The 22477-nt window shown below is 40.8% G+C and overlaps 1 protein-coding gene across 15 annotated transcripts in view; it reads right to left on the bottom strand.

Moving 5' to 3' along the window:
* The window catches only part of PRRC2C (proline rich coiled-coil 2C), a 78475-nt gene extending 56981 nt beyond the window's left edge, over nt 1-21494 (bottom strand). For 11 of the 15 annotated variants that reach the window (XM_070395661.1, XM_070395658.1, XM_070395667.1 and 8 more), the window contains exons 1-3: nt 21323-21493; nt 1526-1691; nt 566-743 (exon numbers count right to left, since the gene is read on the bottom strand). In XM_070395661.1, the coding sequence (XP_070251762.1) occupies nt 566-743; nt 1526-1637 (290 nt within the window). In that variant the 5' untranslated portion in view covers nt 1638-1691; nt 21323-21493. Of the gene's footprint in view, nt 1-565; nt 744-1525; nt 1692-21322 lie in introns of all 15 variants that reach the window. The other 4 variants (XM_070395659.1, XM_070395662.1, XM_070395669.1 and 1 more) reach the window with 2 other exon arrangements.
* Nucleotides 21495-22477: the final 983 nt, after the last annotated feature.

The following is a 22477-nucleotide window of genomic DNA, read 5'->3' as shown; positions in this document are numbered from 1 at the left end:
AGCATTAAGTACCCAGATACTTGCCTTTTTTAAAATTACTGCTACTTAAACTGATCATTCAACGAATTAAGACCCCCGCATAATCCTTGACATACAGAATGTTAAATATTTGTTGAATGAATTATGATTAACAGGGATACTAATTCTATCCCAGCTTTCCTAATTCTTTATTCAGTGAAATAATACCACTTGAGCACCTACAATGTGCATCAGGCAGTTTCAGGGAACCAGGCAGACAGAAATTCTTTGTGCCATGGAATTATTCAATATAATCCACTTCCAATCACACTAGAAAGAGAAAGCCTGATTTGGTAGGAGTGGGGGAGGAGGGAACCTGACAGAGGGTTTTAAGAAAAGTTGTTATTATCAACTGTCATTGTTCTGTCTTAACGCATGGAATTATTGCCACTAAACCCACTTACAGGGAAAATGAATCAAAAGTTTGACTCGATGGACTTTAAAGGGCATGAGATATATAATATACCCAGCACAACACCTAGCTAATAGAAGGAACTTAAACGTAAGAAAGGAGGCTGGTTTCACTCTTTACTAGACGTTGACTTACTTTTCTTCTTCATGCTGCTCTTGTTTTGATGCCCATCCCGTGCCATCTTTAGGTACAATGTTCACATTAGGATCATTGCCTTTGTTTTCTGCTTTGAGACTTGGGAGGTTAGCGGGTGGAGGCATGCGCCGTGAAATACCAACTTTTCCAAGACTCTGTAATCCATGTCGAGCTGCAACTAAAGATCAATAACATCAACTTTCTTAGAACATCTATTTTATTACCCACTTTATTCTTAAAACAATATAGAAATAGAAATTAATGAAATCTGGAACTAATATTTCCTAATATTTTAAGGTCAGAATCTTTAAGCCACACATCTACAACAAAATCCAATGCAGAGATTATATTTAAAATAAACTATCAAGCCACTAACCAGATGCTGTAAAAATTCTAACAATAAATCCTATACACAATGAAAAGGTGAACATTGACAATGCCAGTTTTATAATTTTTTTGGAGAATCTATTTCAAACTCAAAAACTTAGTATGTTAAAGAATAAATTTGCTGATCTTATGTGCATAATGAACACTGCTAATGTAACATATGTGGTCCAGCTTTCACTTTTCATTGTAAACACTGGGTTTAAGGTATCAAAAAACAAAACCAAGACACTACAGGACTCTTTCTGGTCCATAATATGAAATGGAAATAAATCCCACTAACATGTATCTCTACGCCTACCAATCTCCCTGCACCAGTTTCCCCTTTGGACCACACAACTCTACTTTTCTGCTAATAACAAACAAGAAAAAACAAACAAACATGTTTATAGATTTTAATTGTAAGATATATATCTCATATCCCCTGAAAAGTGTTGTGTACATAAAAAGCTCACTGTAAATGGGGTGTGTGGACATGGGTTTGTCCCACTTCTTAGCAGCAATAGCTCCAGTGCACCACTTACTGGTATAGTAACAAAAGCCATAAAAATATAAATGCCATTTAATTTTACTCACCTGTGGTTTTCTGAGTTTCTAATGATTTACCCTTGTAAGTATTAAATAAACTGAGTGTCGCATACTTTTTCCCATCCTTTGCTTTTGTACTCTGGCCTGACTTCTCCGACATTTCGGTGGAAACTCATCGAGTCCAAAACCGCCGGCCACACCCCTTAAAACCAGTCTTAGAGATGCACATAAAAAAAGAAAAAAAAAAAAGAGAAAATTTTATAATTTATTAGCCTTCTAAAAACTCCTAAAATTCAAATGTTCACAGAAATTCTGAAAAAATAAAAACACCGAGAAATGAAATCAATCTTCAATTAACTCACATTAATAAGAATTCACAAATTAGCTCTCATATTATTGCCCTTCAGTTTAAGAAATGCCCTGGGAGCAAACCTACAAAGCCCATCTGTATCTATACCCATCTTTCCCAAGGGCTTCCCTTCCTCCACCTATGGTTATAGTGGTTCTCAGCATCACCTAGAAACTTGTTAGAAATGCAAATTCTCAGGCGCATCCCAGACCTACTGAATCAAACACTGAGGATGGGCCCAGTACTCTGCATTTTACTCATCAAGTCCTCCAGATAATTCTGTGACATACAAAAGTTTAGGGCTCACTGACTTATTATAAGCAGATATAGTCTAAAGAGTGGTTCTTAATTCTCTCTGCACATTAAAATCAACCAGGGGATTTCAAATACATGAGAATCTGGGGTGCTGGGGTGGGGCCTGCACATTAATCATTATTTTGAAAAGCTCCTCTAGTGATTCTAATAGGAGAGCAGTCTTCACACTCACTGCCACAAAGGAAATGTGTAGCTTTCCTCCCATTCCACCTGAGGCCAGACCTTCCTCCCATGACATCCTTCCAGTCCTCATCTTCTTTCTCATTCTAAATTCTTCTCTGTAGGGAATCTTCCACTCTCACGGTTTCAACTACCAACTGGTCACCCCAAAATCTGAATCTCCAGCCCAGAACTCTGTGCTCCTAAAGAACATATCCCACTGGCTATTTACATATCTTTGTTTTGAATGAAGTTTCAACTTTACCTCAAACACAGGCATCTATTTTATATTAAGGATTTCAGAAACAAGATGACCAAATTATTCTACATAGCACAATGGAAAATGGTAGTTAAAAAATTAAAATGACAGTCAACAGACAACCTATTTCAACATTTGACAAAATGTGAAAGCTATAAAATAGAACTCAACAAACTGAAGAAAACAAAAAAATCTATGCTATGGACAATTCACTAGAGAAATACCAATAAGCAAATGTATCAAAATGTTCAATTTTATAAGTAAACAAAAATTAAAATAACAAGGTAGGGGGTTCAGCTTGTCCTTGGCTTACACAAGGAAAACAATATGACATTACACAACTGAACCACAGGGTGACGGAATATTTAATTCAATTCTAGCCATTAAAAACGTTAGGGCTTGGAAAGAATCATAAAATGAACCTAATTTCTCTATTTAATAGCAAAACCAAACCAAAAATTATAAGAAGTTTCCAAATACAGCCCTGGCCGATGTGACTCAGTGGTTAGAGTGTCAGGTCTTGTGTTCGATTTCTGGTCAAGGGCCCATGTGGGAGGCAACCAATTGATGTGTATCTCTCTCATATAAATGTCCCCACGCCTCTTCCCTCCCTCCCTCCAATCCACTGCCTAAAAAAAAGAAAAAGAAAAAATATAGTTTCTCCTTCCACTATTAAATTACTGTCTATAATATGCTCTTCAATGTTTTCATATGCTTATGAGTTTTTATGTTTTTTAAAGTACTTACTATACCAGAAAAAGCAGACCACAAATACATATGATTGTAGTTAGAGTAAATGAAATGAAAAATAATCAAAAATTAATCGAGACACATCGATATGTGTGTGAGAGAGAGATACCCATTGCTATAAACGAATATGTATTTCTGAAGGCTAAGAATTTGTAGCCATAAACTATAAGACTGAATAAACCAGAAAGTCCAATTCACTATAATGGTTTGCCCATTAAATGTGGGCACTTTTAATTTAAAGCCAAAGTCTAATTTAGCCTACTACCTTTTTTGGTGTTTTGCTTCTGAAAGGCTTGAGAGACACTCTGAAACTCTCAATTAGATCAAAACTTCATCAACACATACTTGGGAGAAAAATCAGTGACTAGTTTAAAAATATTACTTAACTACATTAAATAAAATAATGTATATATATATATTTTAAAAAGATTCCTTTTAGGACAAAGTGTCAAAATAATCTAACCAATCCAGAATAAGCACCATCAAGACTTAGCTTCACTTTGTATAATTTATTTAAAAATACTTTTAAAAACATAAGTCCTGTTTGGATGACTAAAATGAATTGAAGAATCATGGACCCAGAGCAAGGAAGAACAGTAATAACTTACAGATGGAAAACAAATAAAGTGAGCCCTATTGTATCCTGAACTTATTGCCTGGAGACTTCCCAGGTCATGGCACTAAGAAGGAGTTCAAGTGGAGGCTGGTAGATTCCCTAAGTTGAAAAAAACGAGCCTGATACCACAGCGTGACCAAAGTAACTAGGATATAATATTGGAAAGAAGAGAGCTATCCAGATAGAAAAATGCTACAGATCTGAAGAGGACCCCCTCGTATATTCAGCAGAATACTGCTGTGCACACATGTGTGAGGAAACGACCCTAAGCTAGGAAAGAACCACTTGTAATAATTAGAGGAATAGTGTCTGTTGCTCACTAAGGACTGAGAATAGTTACTATTCTCACCAGCTAAGACATTTTTTAAAACCTCATAATTCACTGGGCATTGGCAGAGTATTCAGAAATGCCTTATCTCATTGGTGGTAAAAAAGTACCCCTAGAGCAGTGGTCGGCAAACTCATTAGTCAACAGAGCCAAATATCAACAGTACAATGATTGAAATTTCTTTTGAGAGCCAAATTTTTTAAACTTAAACTATATAGGTAGGTGCATTATTAACTTAATTAGGGTACTCCTAAGGCTTAGGAAGAGCCACACTCAAGGGGCCAAAGAGCCGCATGTGGCTCGCAAGCCACAGTTTGCCGACCACGGCCCTAGAGTAAATACTGCTCTGGTCTTGCCTAACAAATCTTAAAGCAACTCAAAATGATCAAAGTGTTTCCAGGAAACTGAGTCCCAAACAAATTTAAAGAATCTATATATATAAAAGCCTAAGGACAGAATGACTGGTTGCTATGATGCACACTGACCACCAGGGGGCAGACGCTCAACGCAGGAGCTGTTCCCTGGTGGTCAGTGTGCTCCCAAAGCTGGAGCGCCGCTCAGCTGACCGCCAGGTGCCAGATGCCGGGCTCATGGCTGGTGAACACAGCTCCGCGGGGGCATGAGCCTCTCCCGCCACAGGTGCAGTGGGGCTGGGATGAATGGGAGCCACGTGGCGCCCTCTCCGACCACCTGCCGCTTCCAGGGGTCCTGGATTACGAGAGGGCGCAGGCCAGGCTGAGGGGCCCCACCGGTGCACAAATCCATACACCGGGCCTCTAGTATTTATATAAAATGAAAGTATCCAGCACCCAAGAAGGTAATATCCACACTGTAGCGTCCAATTAAAAATTATTATTCAGCCCTGACTGGTTTGGCTCAGTGGATAGAGTGTTGGCCTGCGGACTGAAGGATCCCAGGTTCGATTCCAGTCAAGGGCATGTACCTTGGTTGCGGGCACATCCCCAGTGGGGGGTGTGCAGGAGGCAGCTGATCGATGTTTCTCTCTCATCGATGTTTATAATTCTCTATCCCTCTCCCTTCCTCTCTGTAAAAAACCAATAAAATATATTTTTAAAAAATTATTATTAAGCCTGGCTAGTGTGGCTCAGCAGTTGAACGTTGATCCAGGAACCAAGAGGCCATCGGTTAGATTCCTGGTCAGGGTACATGCTCGGGGTTTCAGACTCCAAACCCATTAGGGGGGCGTGCAGGAGGCAGCCGATGCCTGGTGTTTCTATCTGTCTCCCTTCCTCTGTCTCAAGAAATCAATAAAAACATATTAAAAAAATTATTATGTAGGCAAAGAAACAAAAAAATATGAACCAATTAAGGAGAATAATCAATCAACTAAAACCAACCCAATTGACCCAGATGTTAGAATTACTGTACAAGAATATGAAATGCTTCTTTATTAAAACTGCATTCTATACATTCAACAAGTAGCAATAAACAATAAGAACTTGAAACTAAAGTACAACTTATGATAGCAATTAAAAATATGAAATACTTAGTGATATAGCTGCTGACAAAAATGTGTAAGATTTGTATACTGAAAACTGTAAAACATTAAAGACTTAGATAAATGGAGATATGCTGTGTTCATGGGTTAAAGGACCCAAAATTAAGATGTCAATTCTTGCCAAATTGATCCATAGATTCAAAGAAATCCCAACCAAAATCTTAGAAAAAAAATTGAGGATAGAGGGTTGAATTTATCAACATGATTCCAAAATCCATAAGGAAATGGACAGGATCTAGAAAAACCAAAAAACACTTTGTAAAGAAGAAAAATGGTGGAGGGCCAATGTTACCTGATTTCAAGACATGTAAAACACAATGAAGATGTGATACTGGTGTAAAAATAGAAAAGTGAATGGAACAGAATAGAGTCTATGTGACCTGATGGAGGTGTCACCTAAGGTTATAGCAGTGTGCCATCAAACCAACACATTGTATGATTCAAATTTACACACGCTAATTCTATATCAATTTTTTAAAAAAGAACTATAGACAATATGTAAAACTTTAAACTACAAAACTGCCAAGCCTGGGTTAGATAGACTTCTTAGTACACACACACAAAAAATCCATAAAAGATGAAATTTATAAGTTGGCTTTTTGCTTTTTGAAAGATGATCTAACACTGCATCAGAGATCTACAAATGACAAGCAAACACATGAATAGATGTTCAGCATTTCAGCATTAGTATTTGGGAAATGCAAATTTAAATCCAAATGAGATGTTTCATACATCTACTCTATTGACTAAAATTAGACACAGTTATACCAAATATTGATAAGGATGTACAAGAAGTGGAACTCTCACAGCCCGCTCATGGAAATGTAAAATGTTGCAACCACTTAGTAAAACAGTTTGGCAATTTCTTTCTTAGAAAGGAAAAAATCCACCAATTCCCCGCCCCCTCCCCCTCATCCCACTCATTTATACAAAAAAAACCCAACAAAAAACAAAAAAAAACATATGTCCATATGAAGACTTGTACTCTGGTTTTATCTGTAATAGACAAAAAATGGAAAACTGTCCACCAACAGGTGACTGGATAACCAAATTATAGTATATTCATAAAAGCCTCTTACTTTCCAATTTTGTCCTGTTTGGTTGTATTCACAGCATTTTTTGCCATCTAAAATGATCTTGTTTAGCTAGTATTTGAATCACCAGATTACACAGGGAGGCCCAGGAGAGCATATTTTGGCTCTTGTATCTCCAGTCCATAAAATACTAGACAGAGCAGGTGCTCAATGTTTTAAAGCGACATGTTATAAATTTTATCATATACCATATTACAGTCAATATCCTTGTATATGTATTTTATTTTTAAATGTATTTTATTGATATTTTTACAGAGATGAAGGGAGAGGGATAGAGAGTTAGAAACATCGATGAGAGAGAAACATCGATCAGCTGCCTCCTGCACACTCCCTACTAGGGATGTGCCCGCAACCAAGGTACATGCCCTTGACCGGAATCGAACCTGGGACTCTTGAGTCCGCAGGCTGACGCTCTATCCACTGAGCCAAACGGGTTAGGGCTGTATATGTATTTTACACACTTACGCTACTATTTCTTTAGATAGATTCTTACACTTTAAGTCACACTGCTGGATTCTAAACCATTCTTAACTCCCAGGCCATACAGAGAGGCCATAGTCCAGATTTTAGTTGCCAAGCCCCGTCTTTAGTTCACTGTAAATACAAGGAGAAATGTCTATTATAATGACACTACAATTTCCCTGTGAAACTGCCTGAGCCAGACACTTTTGGGGGTGGCCAGCTTTTGAGTAAGTTGTTTTTTTGTTTTGAGCCAAATTTGGTAATTCACAGAAAACCCTTACCTCTCACTCAAGCCTTCTCTTCATGTGTGTTTATACTATCTTTCTCATTCTTAGTTTTAACTTAGAGTGATTCAGCTAACATATTTTATCCAAAAGAGCTAGCTTGTAGATTTATCGATTTTTATTTTTGTTTTAATTTGATTTTTCTTTCCTGCTTTTTGGGGTAACTTTTTAAACATTTTTTTGGGGGGGTCTGGTAATGAAAGTTCTTAAGAGGATTCCTTTTTTAACGTTAAGAGGTGTTTTCTGTGTTAGTTTTGCAATTTTGATTTTGAGGTCCTCCTTTTTCCAAGATAGGCTTGTTTTTAATTTCCAATTGATTCACCTCTATATTCTAGTTTTGTCTATTGTTTAACTTTGTAGCCACAAGAATCTTAAAGTGTTTTCCTATCAACAACACTATTTGTTGATTCCTTGCTTATTCTGACATTTTCTGCTTCAATATTAGCTCTATTATTACACTGTTTTTCATGATTCCTTATCAGGGCTGCTGATTTCTGAATCCAATCTTACCAACCTTCACACCCCCCCCCCCCCCCCCCCCCCGGTATAAAGAAGAAAATCATTGCCATCTGTCACCATACTCAATATGCTACTTCACTTCTGACACTGCTGGTCACCATGGGTGGGGGATGGGAGTTCCCCCACACCCAGCAATTCTTAAGATTCTCCAGCCAACCAGCTAGGTGTCCTACAACTGAACTCAATTCTGACACGATCTACCTGGAGACAGCATGAAATCTCATAGGTCTCAGAGCCTCAAGAGTATAGTATCTTCACCATCACCACCACCACTTCAGATGCCATTGGAAAAGTCCAGGTTGTTACCTGGGCTTTGACTGGCTGGCTATGAACCAGAGGTTTGATTAATTTAGTAGAGCACTTCACAGAACTCAGGGAAACAATTTACTTATACTAGATTACCCCTTTATGACAAAAATATTTAAAGACACAGCCAGATGAAGAGGCACACAAGGGGAGGCCCAGAGGGTCCTGAGCACAGGAGTTTGTGGTGCTCCACCTCTTGGAACCTCCCCCAACCAATGTAGTTCAGGGATTTTTATGGCACGAATGATTAAGTCACTGGCTATGGGTAATGAATTTGACCTCCAGTTCCTCTCCCCTCCTAGGAGGAGAGGAGATTGGGACCTCTCTGAGGGAAAGGCTTCTAATATGGATCTCATGGGGAAGGAGCCAGCTTCAAGGCTGAGGAAAAAGCAATACAAAGGCCCTGATATGCTACTCATGTTCAAAACATAAAAGCTAGTAAGAAGGGAGAATTGAAATACAAAGAGAAGACTGAATAAGGTAGGCCTATTAGGATTTTAAATTTCACCTTTGAAGCAAAGGGAAGCCATTAGATTCTGAGCAGAAGTATGTCTGTTATTTTAGAAATATCTTACGGAGGCCAAGGGTGGAATGTAGAGACCTCACAAACTCCAACAGCCTAGGCACCAGATGATGTGGCTGTGGCTGAAAAATGGAAACTAGATACAGGATTGTCATGAGTCTTCCTCATAGTTCCAAAGTTGCTTGCAAGTATGGTGATGCCTCTTCATTTTGAGCACTGGCCAAGAGAACCTAACCCACATCTATATCACTGTTTCCAGGGGATTACAAATCTTTCTAGTGTGCTCTTGTCCTAGGATACTGAAGCCTTATTGAAAACAATGCCCTCTTAAAGCCTGATGGAGCAATTAGTATATTCTCTGAAATACAATTCAGTAAAGCAATCTTTTACAGATTACACAGAAGCAACGAAGTACCTCCCTGTTGCTGCAGAGACAATATTCATTCAACAACATTTATACAACAAATTGTGTTGAGAACTAATAAACTGTCAATTGTTGTTTTCAATTAATAAATAAACAAAAATATGGAAATGAAAAAAAAGCAACTGGGTAAATAGGTTGGGAAAGGTCCAGAAGACCTCCCTGGAAAAGTGACGTGAACTACGATGATCAATCAGTGGTTCTCAACCCAGGCTGCAGTTATCCAGGAAAACTTTAAAAGATGCTATTGCCCAGGCCTCATGCCAGAACAATTAAATCAGAATTTCTGGGTTGGCGCTGGCAACAGTCACAGTTGAGAACCACCGAAAAAACAAACCAATTTTGGTCAGGAGAAGGAGGTTCCATTGTAAAGGTCATGCCTGCCAGGGAGAGGCTGAGGGGAAGTCAGAGAGGGGAAGCTGGAGGAGGCAGAAGTCAGATTTTGCGGAGGCTAGTAGTATTGCCTGAGTTTATTCTGAATGCCATGAAGAGCTACTAGAGGGAAAACTAACAAAAAAAAATTTCAATTGCTGAGTAAATGCTTGGCTGCATTCAGCAGACTCACACTTAAGAAAGAAAATGGTACAATTAGTCATTAAAAAACCCTTGAAACAGTAAACTCAATAGGAACACTTCTACTAGCTTCTGATTTCAAAACAGGGATCAGCACAGTTATGAGACCAAAGAAATTATATCCTCTACTTGTACCACTTTTAACTTTGGAAGTTTTTTGTTGTTGTTTGTACAGTGTTAAGAATATTTTTAATGTTACTACCCTGCTTGCTATGTACCTAAAAATCAAAACCATTAAGGGTCAGTTCTGAAAAGCCAAAGCCTTTAGAATAACACACCTCTCATTCTTTGTTTAAGGGAAGAGAAAGTAATCTTATTTCTAAAGTCAAGGTTCTATGACTCTAACTGAGCAATTCTGGTAAAAAACTAACATTTTCCACTGAAGTTAGATGTACCAAAACATGTGCATCTGCATTTTCCAGATTTTGAACAATTAATTACTCTGTAAACAGATACTTGGGACAAAAAATGTTAAGATGAAAATGAGACAGGCTAGTAAGCCAGGACAGCAGAATAGGGAAAATTGGAGACAGTTAAAAGCCAAGCAGCTTATAGCCATCTAACAATTCCTATCTTTTGTAACAAACGATACTTAAAGAGTCAATGGTTTACCCGTGGTCGGCAAACTGCGGCTCGCGAGCCCCATGCGGCTCTTTGGCCCCTTGAGCGTGGCTCTTCCACAAAATACCACGTGCGGGCGCGCACGTACAGTGCGATCGAAACTTCGTGGCCCATGCGCTGAAGTCGGTATTTTGTGGAAGAGCCACACTCAAGGGGCCAAAGAGCCGCATGTGGCTCGTGAGCCGCAGTTTGCCAACCACTAGTTTATACCAAGCATGTCAAACTCAAAGGCTGAAACAGGCCAAATAAACAAGGTTTATGTGGACCGCAAAAAAAACAAAAGCTTCAATTTTCATAGAAACAGGTTTATTTCGATAGAGACATGCTGAATACACAGGTTTAAATTAAATGAGTAATCGTTAACATAACATTTTAATAAAAATTAGTATTTTTTCTTGAACATTAATTTACCAGACACTGAGTAACTGTACAAATAAGCATAATGCAAATAAATCTATTTTTCTTGTTCTCCGAAAATGAAATATTTCTTGTTGCACACACCAAACAAGTCAGTACAAGATTAATGACATGGCAATCGGCTGCTAAAATATTTACTGCTAGTATTAGTGGGGAGAATGGTGTGCCTGCGTGTAAGGCACCTAAGGGAAATGAATGCAACACGATTACAGTAACCAGTCATTACATTAGCAAACGTTGTAGTTCATTGTTAATAACTAGAGGCCCGGTGCATGAAATTCATGCAGGGGAGGGGGGGTATCCCTCAGCCCAGCCTGCACCATCTCCAATCTGGGACCCCCCAAGGGACATCCCTCTCACAATCCAAGACTGCTGACTCCCAACCACTCGCCTGCCTGCCTGCCTGATCACCCCCTAACCACTCCTCTGCCGGCCCGATTGCCCCTAACTGTTCTCTCCTCCAGGCCTGGTTGCCCCAAACTGCCCTCTCCTGCTGGCCCGGTCACCCCTAACTTCCCTCCCTTGCCAACCTGGTCGCCCCTAACTGCCCTCCCTTGCCAGCCTGGTCACCCCCAACTGCTCTCCCCTGCAGGCCTGGTCACCCCCAACTGCCCTTCCCTGCAGGCCTGGTCGCCCCTAACTGGCTTCCCCTGCAGGCCTGATTGCCCCCAACTGCCCTCCGTTGCAGGCCTGGTCCCTCCCAACTGCCCTCCCCTGTTGGCCATCTTGTGTTGGAGTGATGGTCAGAGTTTGCATATTACTGCTTTATTAGATAGGATTATGTATACCAAGACATTGTAAAAAATAAGTTACAAAATTTTTATTAAAATGTTTCTTACATAGTTATATTGGCTGGGCTGCAAAAATATTCATTGTGAGCTGCATGTGGCCGGTGGGCTGCGAGTTTGACATGCTTGGTTTACACCTCTCCCCAACTAGAGGGTAAATAGCTTAAAACACCCTACTCAGGAAGAAATCCAATTAGTGCCATTTGCCAACCACACCCAAGGACAAATGAAGTTAAGGGAATAAATCCCATTTTGGCATATCAGCATAAAACTGATGAATATTCTGTTGAGATCCTTCCCTAAACTCCCAGCCCTTAAAAACCCTCAAAACAAGTCCCAGTGCTTGAGGAGCATACCTGGGCCTTGCCCTTCCCTCTCTTCTCCCACAGGTGTGCATCCCCTAAACTCTAAGGCTTGCAACCAGGGAGCAATGGGCAGCAGCGGCTCATGTCAGGCTAACCCCCTGGATCCTGTCCCCAAGGCCCTCTTTTCTCTGACTTCCTCATTTCCCCACCTAGACTTCTTCATTTCCCTACCTCATCCCTCTCCTGTTGCTCCTTCCATCCTAGGCCCTTCCTTGTTTCATTGTCCCCAGCTTTAATAAACATCCTCTAAAAATTACCTGAAATCTTTCCTGCATAAAGTCAAGAACCCACACATACCAGCTGGCCCTAGGCAGAGCCACTAGGGGCAGGTCTCCTTTACAGTAACAAAAGAAAGGAAAAGAAGAAGAAAAAAGAGGCAGTATTTTTAAAGCAAACAGATTATTGATTAAACTATGATCTCTAAAATTCCTTCAGTGCAAAAATAACAAAGGTTACTCATTTACCAATCACAAAAGGACGTAAAATTATTCAATGCTGAAAATATTTTTTAAGTGATATTTAAAATCTAGTATGTGTGCAGTGAAGGCCTGGGGTTGGGGTATGGTGGAGGGGGTCAATGGGGAAAAAGCGGGACATCTGTAATACTTTCAACAATAAAGATAAATTTTTTTTCAAAATCTGTGTTATGTGGACGAAAAGGGACCACATGCTAACCAAACTAGCTCAGAGAAGACCTGCATGGCGGCTTTGCAAACCCAGAGAGACCTAAAGTAACCACAAAGGGTGGTCTGAAATTCAAACTTTTTAACTAAAAGCAGTTTATGGTGGATAATTATGTCCTTGACAAAGGTCAATCTTTACCTTAACTGAGACTATTGTCTTTTTGCATCTATGATAACATATCTTTGGAATGTCAAAGTAATTTTCCTTTCCGGACCCCTCAAAGCACAGGTCACAAATCCCCTCATGGTCATTGAGTTAACTGCTGACTGTTAACTACCCTATACCCAACTATGTAAAAGAAGTACGTGTCTATCTTTTTTACAGAGAGGAAGGGAGAGGGATAGAGAGTTAGAAACACCGATGAGAGAGAGACATGGATTAGCTGCCTTCTGCACACCCCCCACTGGGGATGTGCCCGCAACCAAGGTACATGCCCTCGACCGGAATTGAACCTGGGACCCTACAGTCCACAGGCTGACGCTCTATCCACTGAGCCAAACCAGTCAGGGCTGTGTCTATCATTTTATTCAATCCCAGAGGCTTCCCCCTGCCCCTCCCCAATCTATCATCAATGGATTTCATGTAACCCACAAATGTCTCCTCTTTTGATTTTAATGTATAAAAATAAGGTGCAAAGCCATCATTTTCCAGAGCATCATCTCAATCTCTTTAGATTTTGCTTCCTGGCAATTGTCGACAGTTTGGCTCAATAAACTCACAAAAATTCTTCACAGGTTTGAATTTTTCTATACTGACATATATTTTACAAAAAAACTCACAGATGGCCAATTTTCCAAATTCAATTAAATGACAATTACATTTCTGGCCATGATGGACTTCTAGATATCCACCCAGGCTGTGTTTATATCCTTTTTCCTCATTCTTTGGCTGAGAGTTTGTCCTATGGGAAATACAGTGCAGATACAGTACAATGTCCCACTGATTTAAAAATTTAACATTAAAAAGCGCAACCCATTTCCAGATGAGAATACTGTACACACTTCACAAATGTCTTACTGAAAAAGTAAAGGAAGTATGTCTACTAAGTAATAATAGTTATCATGTACAAATATAAAAAGTAAATAGCTTCTTTGTAAACCATTTTCTTTGGCTTCTGGGACTCTGACATCTTGTGGTCTCCTTTTTTTCTACCCTTCTATACAAATGCTGTTGCCACCTCTCTCTCTCTCTCTCTCTCTCTCTCTCTCTCTCTCTGCTTTCCCCTTTGGCCAACTATCTCATCTACTGTTCATTCTTCAGTAAGGATAATTCCCAAAACTTTCTTTCAAGCTACAATTTTAAGACATTTATTTTTAATTGTCTATAAATAAAGAATAAAATATCTTGACTTAAAGTTTTTGATAGAACTACACACTCAAAATGTTGAATTCCCATTCACTCAAACAAACAATACCCACTGCCTACTATATTATATTATCAGACACTACTAGAAACAAATGAAAGAGGCATGCTGTCCTCATCAACTGAGTGGATGGGAATATGAGAAGGCTGAAAAAGGTTTGCAAAGAACTGGGAGGAAATCCCACTAGGAAAACCAGGTATTGAACAAGCAGTACTGAAATCCCAGCAGAAGCTGGAGGGCAGGGCATTCAATATTCTGCAGTCTGTGTGGTTGGAAAACTCCTCGATGTCCGGTGGGGAGTGGTGGGAAGCACACAGCAGCTGGACTGCATAAGGAGAGCTGTACCAGACAGGTGTGAAGAAAAGCAAGGCAGATGAGGATACTGCCAGGAGATTGGTCAGAGGAACATTCCCGGGAAGTCTAAGCCAGAGAGTGAAGAGAAAAGTTGGAAGAGAATAAAGAGGAGAGCAGAAAGGACTGGCAATTCAATAAGGATGAATAAAAGTTCTAACAAGAGTAATTACTGAATGTTTATTAGAGTCAAGCTTGTATGGATTGCATTATTCAATTTCTATGTATAATAGGAGAAAATGGACTATGTGAGAGAAAAGTGGAGGCATGGGAACTTGGATTTGAATTTAAGGTTCCAGGTGATGACAGGGCTTACACATACTATATGTGACTAAGTACACATGCATATGGCGTTATGTACATGTACACAGAGAATATGGTAAACTACCAAAAATCAGAGATTATGGATGAAGGAATATGGGAATTATTTACACGAGTTTTACAATTTTTCTGTAAGATTAAAATTATTCAAAAAGAAAAAGTTTCTTTTTAAAATATATATATTTTTATTGATTTCAGAGAGGAAAGGAGAGGGAGAGAAACATCAATGATGAGAGAGAATTATCGATCGGCTGCCTCCTGCACGCCCCCCACTGGGGATCGAGCTGGCAAACCAGGCATGTGCCCTTGACTGGAAGCGAACCCGGGACCCCTCGGTCTTCAGGCCGACGCTCTATCCACTGAGCCAAACCAAGCAAGGGCAAGTTTCTTTTTAAAAAAGTTCATCTGCTCTCCCAAACGTTACTTGTCCCAACTTCACAGAACCATTTTCCCTGACCTTGAGTACTCTTTGCTATTTCTTTTTCCCACTTCTGGTGGTGGCCGTCAGTCACACATCCCCTGAAGGCTCCCGGACTGCGAAAGGGCGCAGGCTAGGCTGATGGATCCCCTGCCCCCAGTGCACGAATGTTGTGCACCAGGCCTCTAGTTTTCAAGATAATTCTTGCTTTGGGTAAGAGGTTAAACTGGTTAACTTCTAAGGTCACTTCCATTTCTAACTGTTATAATCAATCACTTAGTAATTCTGAAGTTAGCAACATAAAGAGAAATCCAAGTTTTATACATCCTAATTTAGTAATAACTCTTGAAGCCAATTAAGAAAAAAACAAAACTAAGCTCTAGAGGTGTAGTATAATATAAAAATATTGGATTGGTAATAAGAGCTCAAAGCCCAAGTCACTAAAACTTACCAAAAAACAACCTTAGAGAAGTAAAATAACTTGTCTCAAACTAATATAGCTAGGAAGTGATGGAGCCAAGATTAAATCCAGGCTCGACACCAAAACCAGTACCCTAGATAAAAACCTTATGAAAATCAGAATTCAATTTTCAATATAGAAGGATCAAACTTACAATGCTCCAGCCAAGTGAACCACCTAGCCAGGGCAAACATCAAACCTTTAAAATATGTAATAATAAATATCATGAGGTTAAGAGACCCTGAAATATTCAAGTTTTTTTAAAATCTGTACTGTTGAAAACAAGTTTTAATTATCAAAATCTGTGCTACAATACAGAGTAAAATATTAAGGGTAAAAATTATAGCAACAAACAGTAACATCTCTTTTAACAAAAGTATTTCATCTGTTGCAGAAATATCACCCAATATAATAAAAGCCTAATGTACAAAATGACCAAACAGCAGAACGACTAGTCGCTATGATGTGCACTAACCACCAGGGGCAGACGCTCAACACAGGAGCTGCCCCCTGGTGGTCAGAGTGCAGTAGTGGTGGCCGTCAGTCACACATCCCCTGAAGGCTCCCGGACTGCGAAAGGGCGCAGGCTAGGCTGATGGATCCCCTGCCCCCCAGTGCACGAATGTTGTGCACCAGGCCTCTAGTTTTCAAGATAATTCTTGCTTTGGGTAAGAGGTTAAACTGGTTAACTTCTAAGGTCACTTCCATTTCTAATTGTTATAATCAATCACTTAGTAATTCTGAAGTTCGCAACATCACATATTTTTAAGATCACATTTTCCCAGATGGTGTGGTTCAGTTGGTTGAGCATAATCCCTCATTCCTAAAGGTTGCTGGGTTCAATCCCCAGTTAGGGCACATGCCAGGTTGCAGGCTCTCAATCCCCAGTGGGGATCATGCAGGAGGCAGCTGATCAATGATTCTCTCTCTTTCTCTCCATCTCCCTTCCTCTGTGAAATTCAAAAGCTATACGAAAACACATATTCAATACACCTAAAAATCAAAAGGTCTCACTACTTAGCCCCCCTTGATTAACCTTTCATCCTCATTTGACCTAAATTATTTTAGGGTCACCAAGGATTTCTAAGCCAAATCCAAAGGCCACTTCTCATACATTATACTGAACTCTGCTACATTTGGCTAATAATCCCATTTTTTCAGATTATTCTCTTCCATCCTTATTTCTCCACTGACTTCCTTCTTATTCTTGTCATAGATTGTCTTAAGCATCCTGTTACATTTGTCTAAATCAAACCACTCCACTTTGCAGCTCATCATGGAAATGTTTGCCCCCAGTTATGCAGTGAAGGCTCTAATTTATATCTGTATTCCCGTAATACTGCCATTTCCTGTTTGACGAATCTATTTCATTCTAGGCTTAATCACTTCTGGCCTTATCAATTCCAACTGTTGCTTGAGCCTATCCAGCCAGCACTTACTTCTCAGCAGTTACATCGTCCCAAAGGGTGGAACACAAGCCTACTGATGGTATATTATAACAATTTTAAGTGGTCCACAGAGGAATATTCAAAATTATATTTTAAAACATGTTGGGGAAAAACTGTAAAACCAAATAATCATGTACATTTTTCTTTTAATTAAAAGACAATTAATTGAATTAAAGAAAGATATTAACATATGATTTGAAGATAAAGCAAAAATTGTGAATGACTTGGTTGAGAAATACTCACCACTGGGAAATCCATGTAGCACAGAAGTTAAGCACTTGGACTCTGGATCAATGATTTGAATACCACTTACTAGCTAAGTAATTTTGAACAAATTATTTAAATCTCTTCAAATCCCACATATATAGTGGGAATAAAATAATCCACCTCCTGGGCTTACTATATGGATTGAAAGAGATAATGTACAAAATGTTCTTAACTCAGTGCATGGCATGGTAAGTGCTCAACAAATATTAACATTTACAATTATTCTTGATCTCTTCTGGCCATCAAGCCTTCACTTGTAATCAACTGGGTAGCCAATGCATACTATAGGCAATTTTCCATATATGGATTTTCTGCCCCAAATTTCCCTTACCTGTTTGTATAACCCTTATTTTTATCTTCTTGTATGAATAATAATAAAATAAACTATCACACAATAACTTCTATTATTCATAACCCTTAAGACTGTGGATAACTTGGCAGTGGGGCCCAAAAGCCATTTTCCTGATTCACTGGGCCTTATAAAATTAAAAGAATCTCTGATGCAAAAATGAAAAGAAACCTCACGATGCATAGTACATAAGCTATTTGAAAGCTCTGCTACTATTCTCATGGGTACATAAAGGGGGGAAAATGACAGGGTATTCTTTTGCTCCACTAAAACATTCATCAGCTGAACCTGAGTTGTGGGTCTATTGTACTGTTTCCTAATCTCATTCATTCAATGACCTATAATAAACTCTAGGTATATGCCAACCACTATACAATGTGATGGGGACACGGAAACAGTGTAGAAACGGAAAACAGATCAGTACTGCTGAAAACAAACAAGTAAACAGAAAATTACCCGATAAAATGCTATATAAATAATATCCAGCAGTGCTTTCAATACTAGCTATGCTCCATAAACGCTGATTAGACTCCATCCTTCTTTAATGCAGAGCACCAGCAGCACCATAGAGTTGAGTACATTACATTACATTAACAGTAATTGTATTGTTATTTTGTGTTCAGACTCTAGGTATCTGCTAACCATATCAAAGTTTCTGTCTCCCAACTAGACAAGTGTTGAAACTCAGTAACAGCCCTGGTTTAATCTGATTTGTGAACAAATATGTGCACACACAAGCCTGAAACCATGACTAGCATTTGGTCAAAATAACTACTAGAAATACAACTACTAAAAGATCAGTATATATTTAGCCTTTCTGGAGGCCGGCAAAAAAACACACAATAGAAAATTTACTGAAGTTAACCTCTCTAGAGAATACTTTTACCCACAAAGATGTCCTGGCTGATGCATCAATTGCAATACTGAGAAATTCAAAATGTCAAGACTTCTAAGCAACAGTTAACAGACTGAGATAAGCTTTCTTTGTGTTACCCTATTTATAAGGTGACAAGTCTCAATTTACTGAAAGTGTATTAGGTATAACTCAAGTCAGACGATTTTTAGATCTTGTTCACTGGAAGAATAGGGTTCTGTACCAATCAATGATCAGTTCTTACACAAATATGGTATAAATATTTGTACAAGTGACTTATAAATTGAAGTGGTGTTTGGGGTGTGGGAGGAAACCACTCAGAGGGAGAGAGGGACATAACAGTATAATCTTCAAAGACATTTTACCAGTAAGAAAGGTGAGATGGAGTAGAGACAGGCAGAGACAGGGGCAGGAATAAGCCAGGACTTCTGTATTTCAGCTATGGGTAATATACTGATCCCAGGGTTACCGATTGTACAGCATGAAGAAGAAATCTTTAAGAAACATAATTCAGTATGGAAGTGTGAACAGCCTTAAAAAATAAAAAGAGGACATGAAATCTATTTCTTCAACTTTCCAAAGAATATTTACTCCATTCTGAGAAAATGCAGATTACTTGCTGCTTGGGAGAGAGTATCTTCTATCAATATTCTGCCACTTGCCCTCCACTACTATTGACCTTTTACTAGGTACTGATCACAGTCATAAACCCTCTACATACATTATCTTTGTCAATCCTACAGCAAGCCCTCCAGGAAGGTACTGTTATTATCACCATCTCCATTTTAAAGATGAGGAAATATTTTATCAGTAAGAGTCCAGAAACCTAAAAAATTATAGTTAGTTTTACTCGACTGTCCTTGAAATAAAAAAGGTACAAAAATTAGTTTGTACCCCATCCCTAAAGTAGCTATAATCCATTTTTTACACCTTCACATACAATGTTTCTATACTGAAGTCAAACAGAAGAAACTAGGTTAATAATACTGTATCTTGTTTAATTTCCATAGTTCATAAAATTACAAGGCAGGGAGGCAGTTGATGGTTTAGGATCCCCTTGAGTTCAGACAGTCTGGATCTGAATCTATACAGCATCACCAACAACTGCTGTATGACCTTGGTCAAACTGCTCTCATCTCTTAGATTTCATTTTCTCACCTGTAAAATGGGGATGATGGTAACAGCACCGCCCGGGAAGGCTTGCTGTCAGATTTAAGAAGGTAATGTGTACGAAGAGCTGATTATTGTGCTCAGTACACAGAAAAAGGTCAACTAACGGTGGAAGGCAGAGCAGCCACATATATTATTAGCTCACCAGACCAAAACAGAAAAGGTAAAAAGCCTGTGTTCTGAAAATCCTCTATAGAAAAGGAGAGGCTGGCTATGTGACGATATGCTTCAGCTAGAACGCAAACTAACGTATGCCCAATTGTTTTTAGTGGATCAATGCATTTGAGTTGGGTCAGAAAAGATGCTGCAGTGCATCGGAGACACACACCTAAAAATGGCTCCAGTCCGAGCAGCACCTTAATTAACAATAGAGAAGGTTAAAGCTACTTTTAACCAATGCCGGAGGAAGGCTTGGCGGGCGCTGACGGATCACCCTATCCTTCCTATTGGCAGGAAAATAAGCGATCGAGCACTGAATCACGGATCCTGATGCTTCCAGTGCATTCCAAATGAAATCTTACAGCAGGGCAGCCTCGGGACAATATTCAAGGACCCTAGCGGGGTCAGAATCTCTGAGCCGAAGCTCCTCCATCAGCCAATGCGGACATCCGGGTCGCTCCAGAAGCCAGCACACAGGCATGTAGGGCATGTCCAAAAAATATCTCAAATCAAGTCAAAACAAATGCACATCCCTTTACAGGAATCTGACGCATTCCTCTCGCGCAGAGAAGAAATGCTCAGTGTTCCTATTGGCTCTCCTGCCCCTTTCTTCCAAGGCCCATCATGGGGGCCGTGATCGTAACGCCGATAACTCGGACGGTATCGCCAAGCGGGGAGCTGCAGAGTGGGACCGACCCCCGCAGGTCAGCGGATGGAGGCCCAAGGGGCCAGAGCCTAGCGAACCCTCCGCGGGAGTCGGGGCAGCGCGTCCCCAGCGAAAGGAGGGTCGGTCCCGACTCCCCAGCGCGCCGCTCCCGGAGTCGGGGCTGGAACCCGGGCTCCCGCACCCCGCTCCTTGCAATTCCACCCGCACTGCACACGCACCGGAGGCGGCCAGGAAAGGCCCCGAAGGAGCCTGGGGCTGTTGGGGCGGGGGGGCCCGCACGCCCGCCCCACGCAGGAGAGATCGCGACCCTCGCCCATCCCGCTGGATGGAAACCCCCTTCGCCTCCCGGCCCCGCGCGCCGTTCCCCCGCCGGGCCGACCCGGGGCGGGTGGGAGAGGCCGACGGGTCCGGAACTCCCGCTGCAGACCACATGGGGCGGGTCTGACTCCGTTTTCTCGCTCCCGATCAGGAGGCCGCGACTTCCCGGGGCACGCAGAGGGTGGTCGCCGCAGAGGAGGGAGGGGATGCCCGGAACCCAGGCCCTCTCCACGCGGCTCCCCAGTGTCGGGGCGCTCCCACGCCCGCCCGCCCGCCCCGATGGGGCCCGCGTTGATCTCGGCTCCTCCGCCCGCGCGGCTTTCCTTACCGGCCAGGGTGTCGAGCCGAGCGTGTGTGTGCACTTCGAGGGTCCCCGCGAGCTCTGATCCCAGGAAGCAGGTGGGTGAAGGGCCACCCGACTGGCAGAGCCGCAGCTGCGGATGGACAAACCGCCAAAGCACTTTCGCTGCCGCCCGAGAGGGAGAGAGCGAGCGAGAAAAAGAAGCAAGATGGCGGCTAGCCAGCCCCTACGTATGACGTCATGCCGCGGCGTGCGTAAGGCAATCGCCGCAGGACCGCCCTCGGCGCACAGACGGGCCGGACCACGTGAAGCCTCCGTGGCGGCGCAACCCCGGCGGAAGGCGACGTCGCCACCTGCTGGACGGAGGGACTTTTAGAGAGACCATGGATATGCCTCACGGAAGAGTGCTCTTCCGTGAGGCATATCCATGGTCTCTTTAAACTAGGAATCATCTTTAATCTTGATATTTGACAATATCTTGATTTTTTTTTCAGAAAGGTACATGTTCAGTATTCATAATGCCAAAACCTGCCGTTGAAAAAGACATAGATAAATGCATTATAAAACATCCATATTATGTAATATTTTTGAAGCCATTAAACTCAGAATAAGATTTAAAGACCAGAAAAATGCTCCTTACGCCATCATATGCCTGAGCAGTATAGAGGGAGTGGAGATAGAGAGAAGTAGACAGGTTTGGGATATATTTCGGAGCTAGAATATACTTTCTAGTATGAGCTGATCGCTTCTAAATGGGCGGTTGGGAGTGTGAATTGAAGAGTCCATGACAAACGTGTAGATTAATGGCCAGAACAGCTGGGTGGATGACTGACATTTATAGAGACTATGGAGATGGGAGAGGAAAGGAAAACAATGTGGTTGGTAGAGCAATAAAAATTAAATATTAAAAAAAGGAAGAATTAAAATGTGGACATGTTAAATCTGAGATGTTCATGCAATGTCCAACTGTAGGTTAAGTATGTCAGTGACATGCATGTCTAGAGCTCAGAGGGGAGTTGGTATTGGAGACAGCGATTTCGTGTGTTTAAAAATGGTGGGAAATGATAAATTCTCAGAGTGGGGGGAAAAGAAAATAGGGCCAGACCCAAGGAACAACAACATTGAGGGGTCAGGTGCAGGTGGAGCGCTTGGCAACGATCATGAAGGAGAAACCAGAAAACT

Source organism: Myotis yumanensis, unplaced genomic scaffold (assembly GCF_028538775.1).
Source record: "Myotis yumanensis isolate MYYU_CA2020_CCGP unplaced genomic scaffold, mMyoYum1.0.hap1 SCAF_17, whole genome shotgun sequence".
Taxonomy (NCBI): domain Eukaryota; kingdom Metazoa; phylum Chordata; class Mammalia; order Chiroptera; family Vespertilionidae; genus Myotis; species Myotis yumanensis.
The sequence above is the reverse complement of the archived record's forward strand: the minus strand, read 5'-3'. Positions and strand labels throughout refer to the sequence as shown.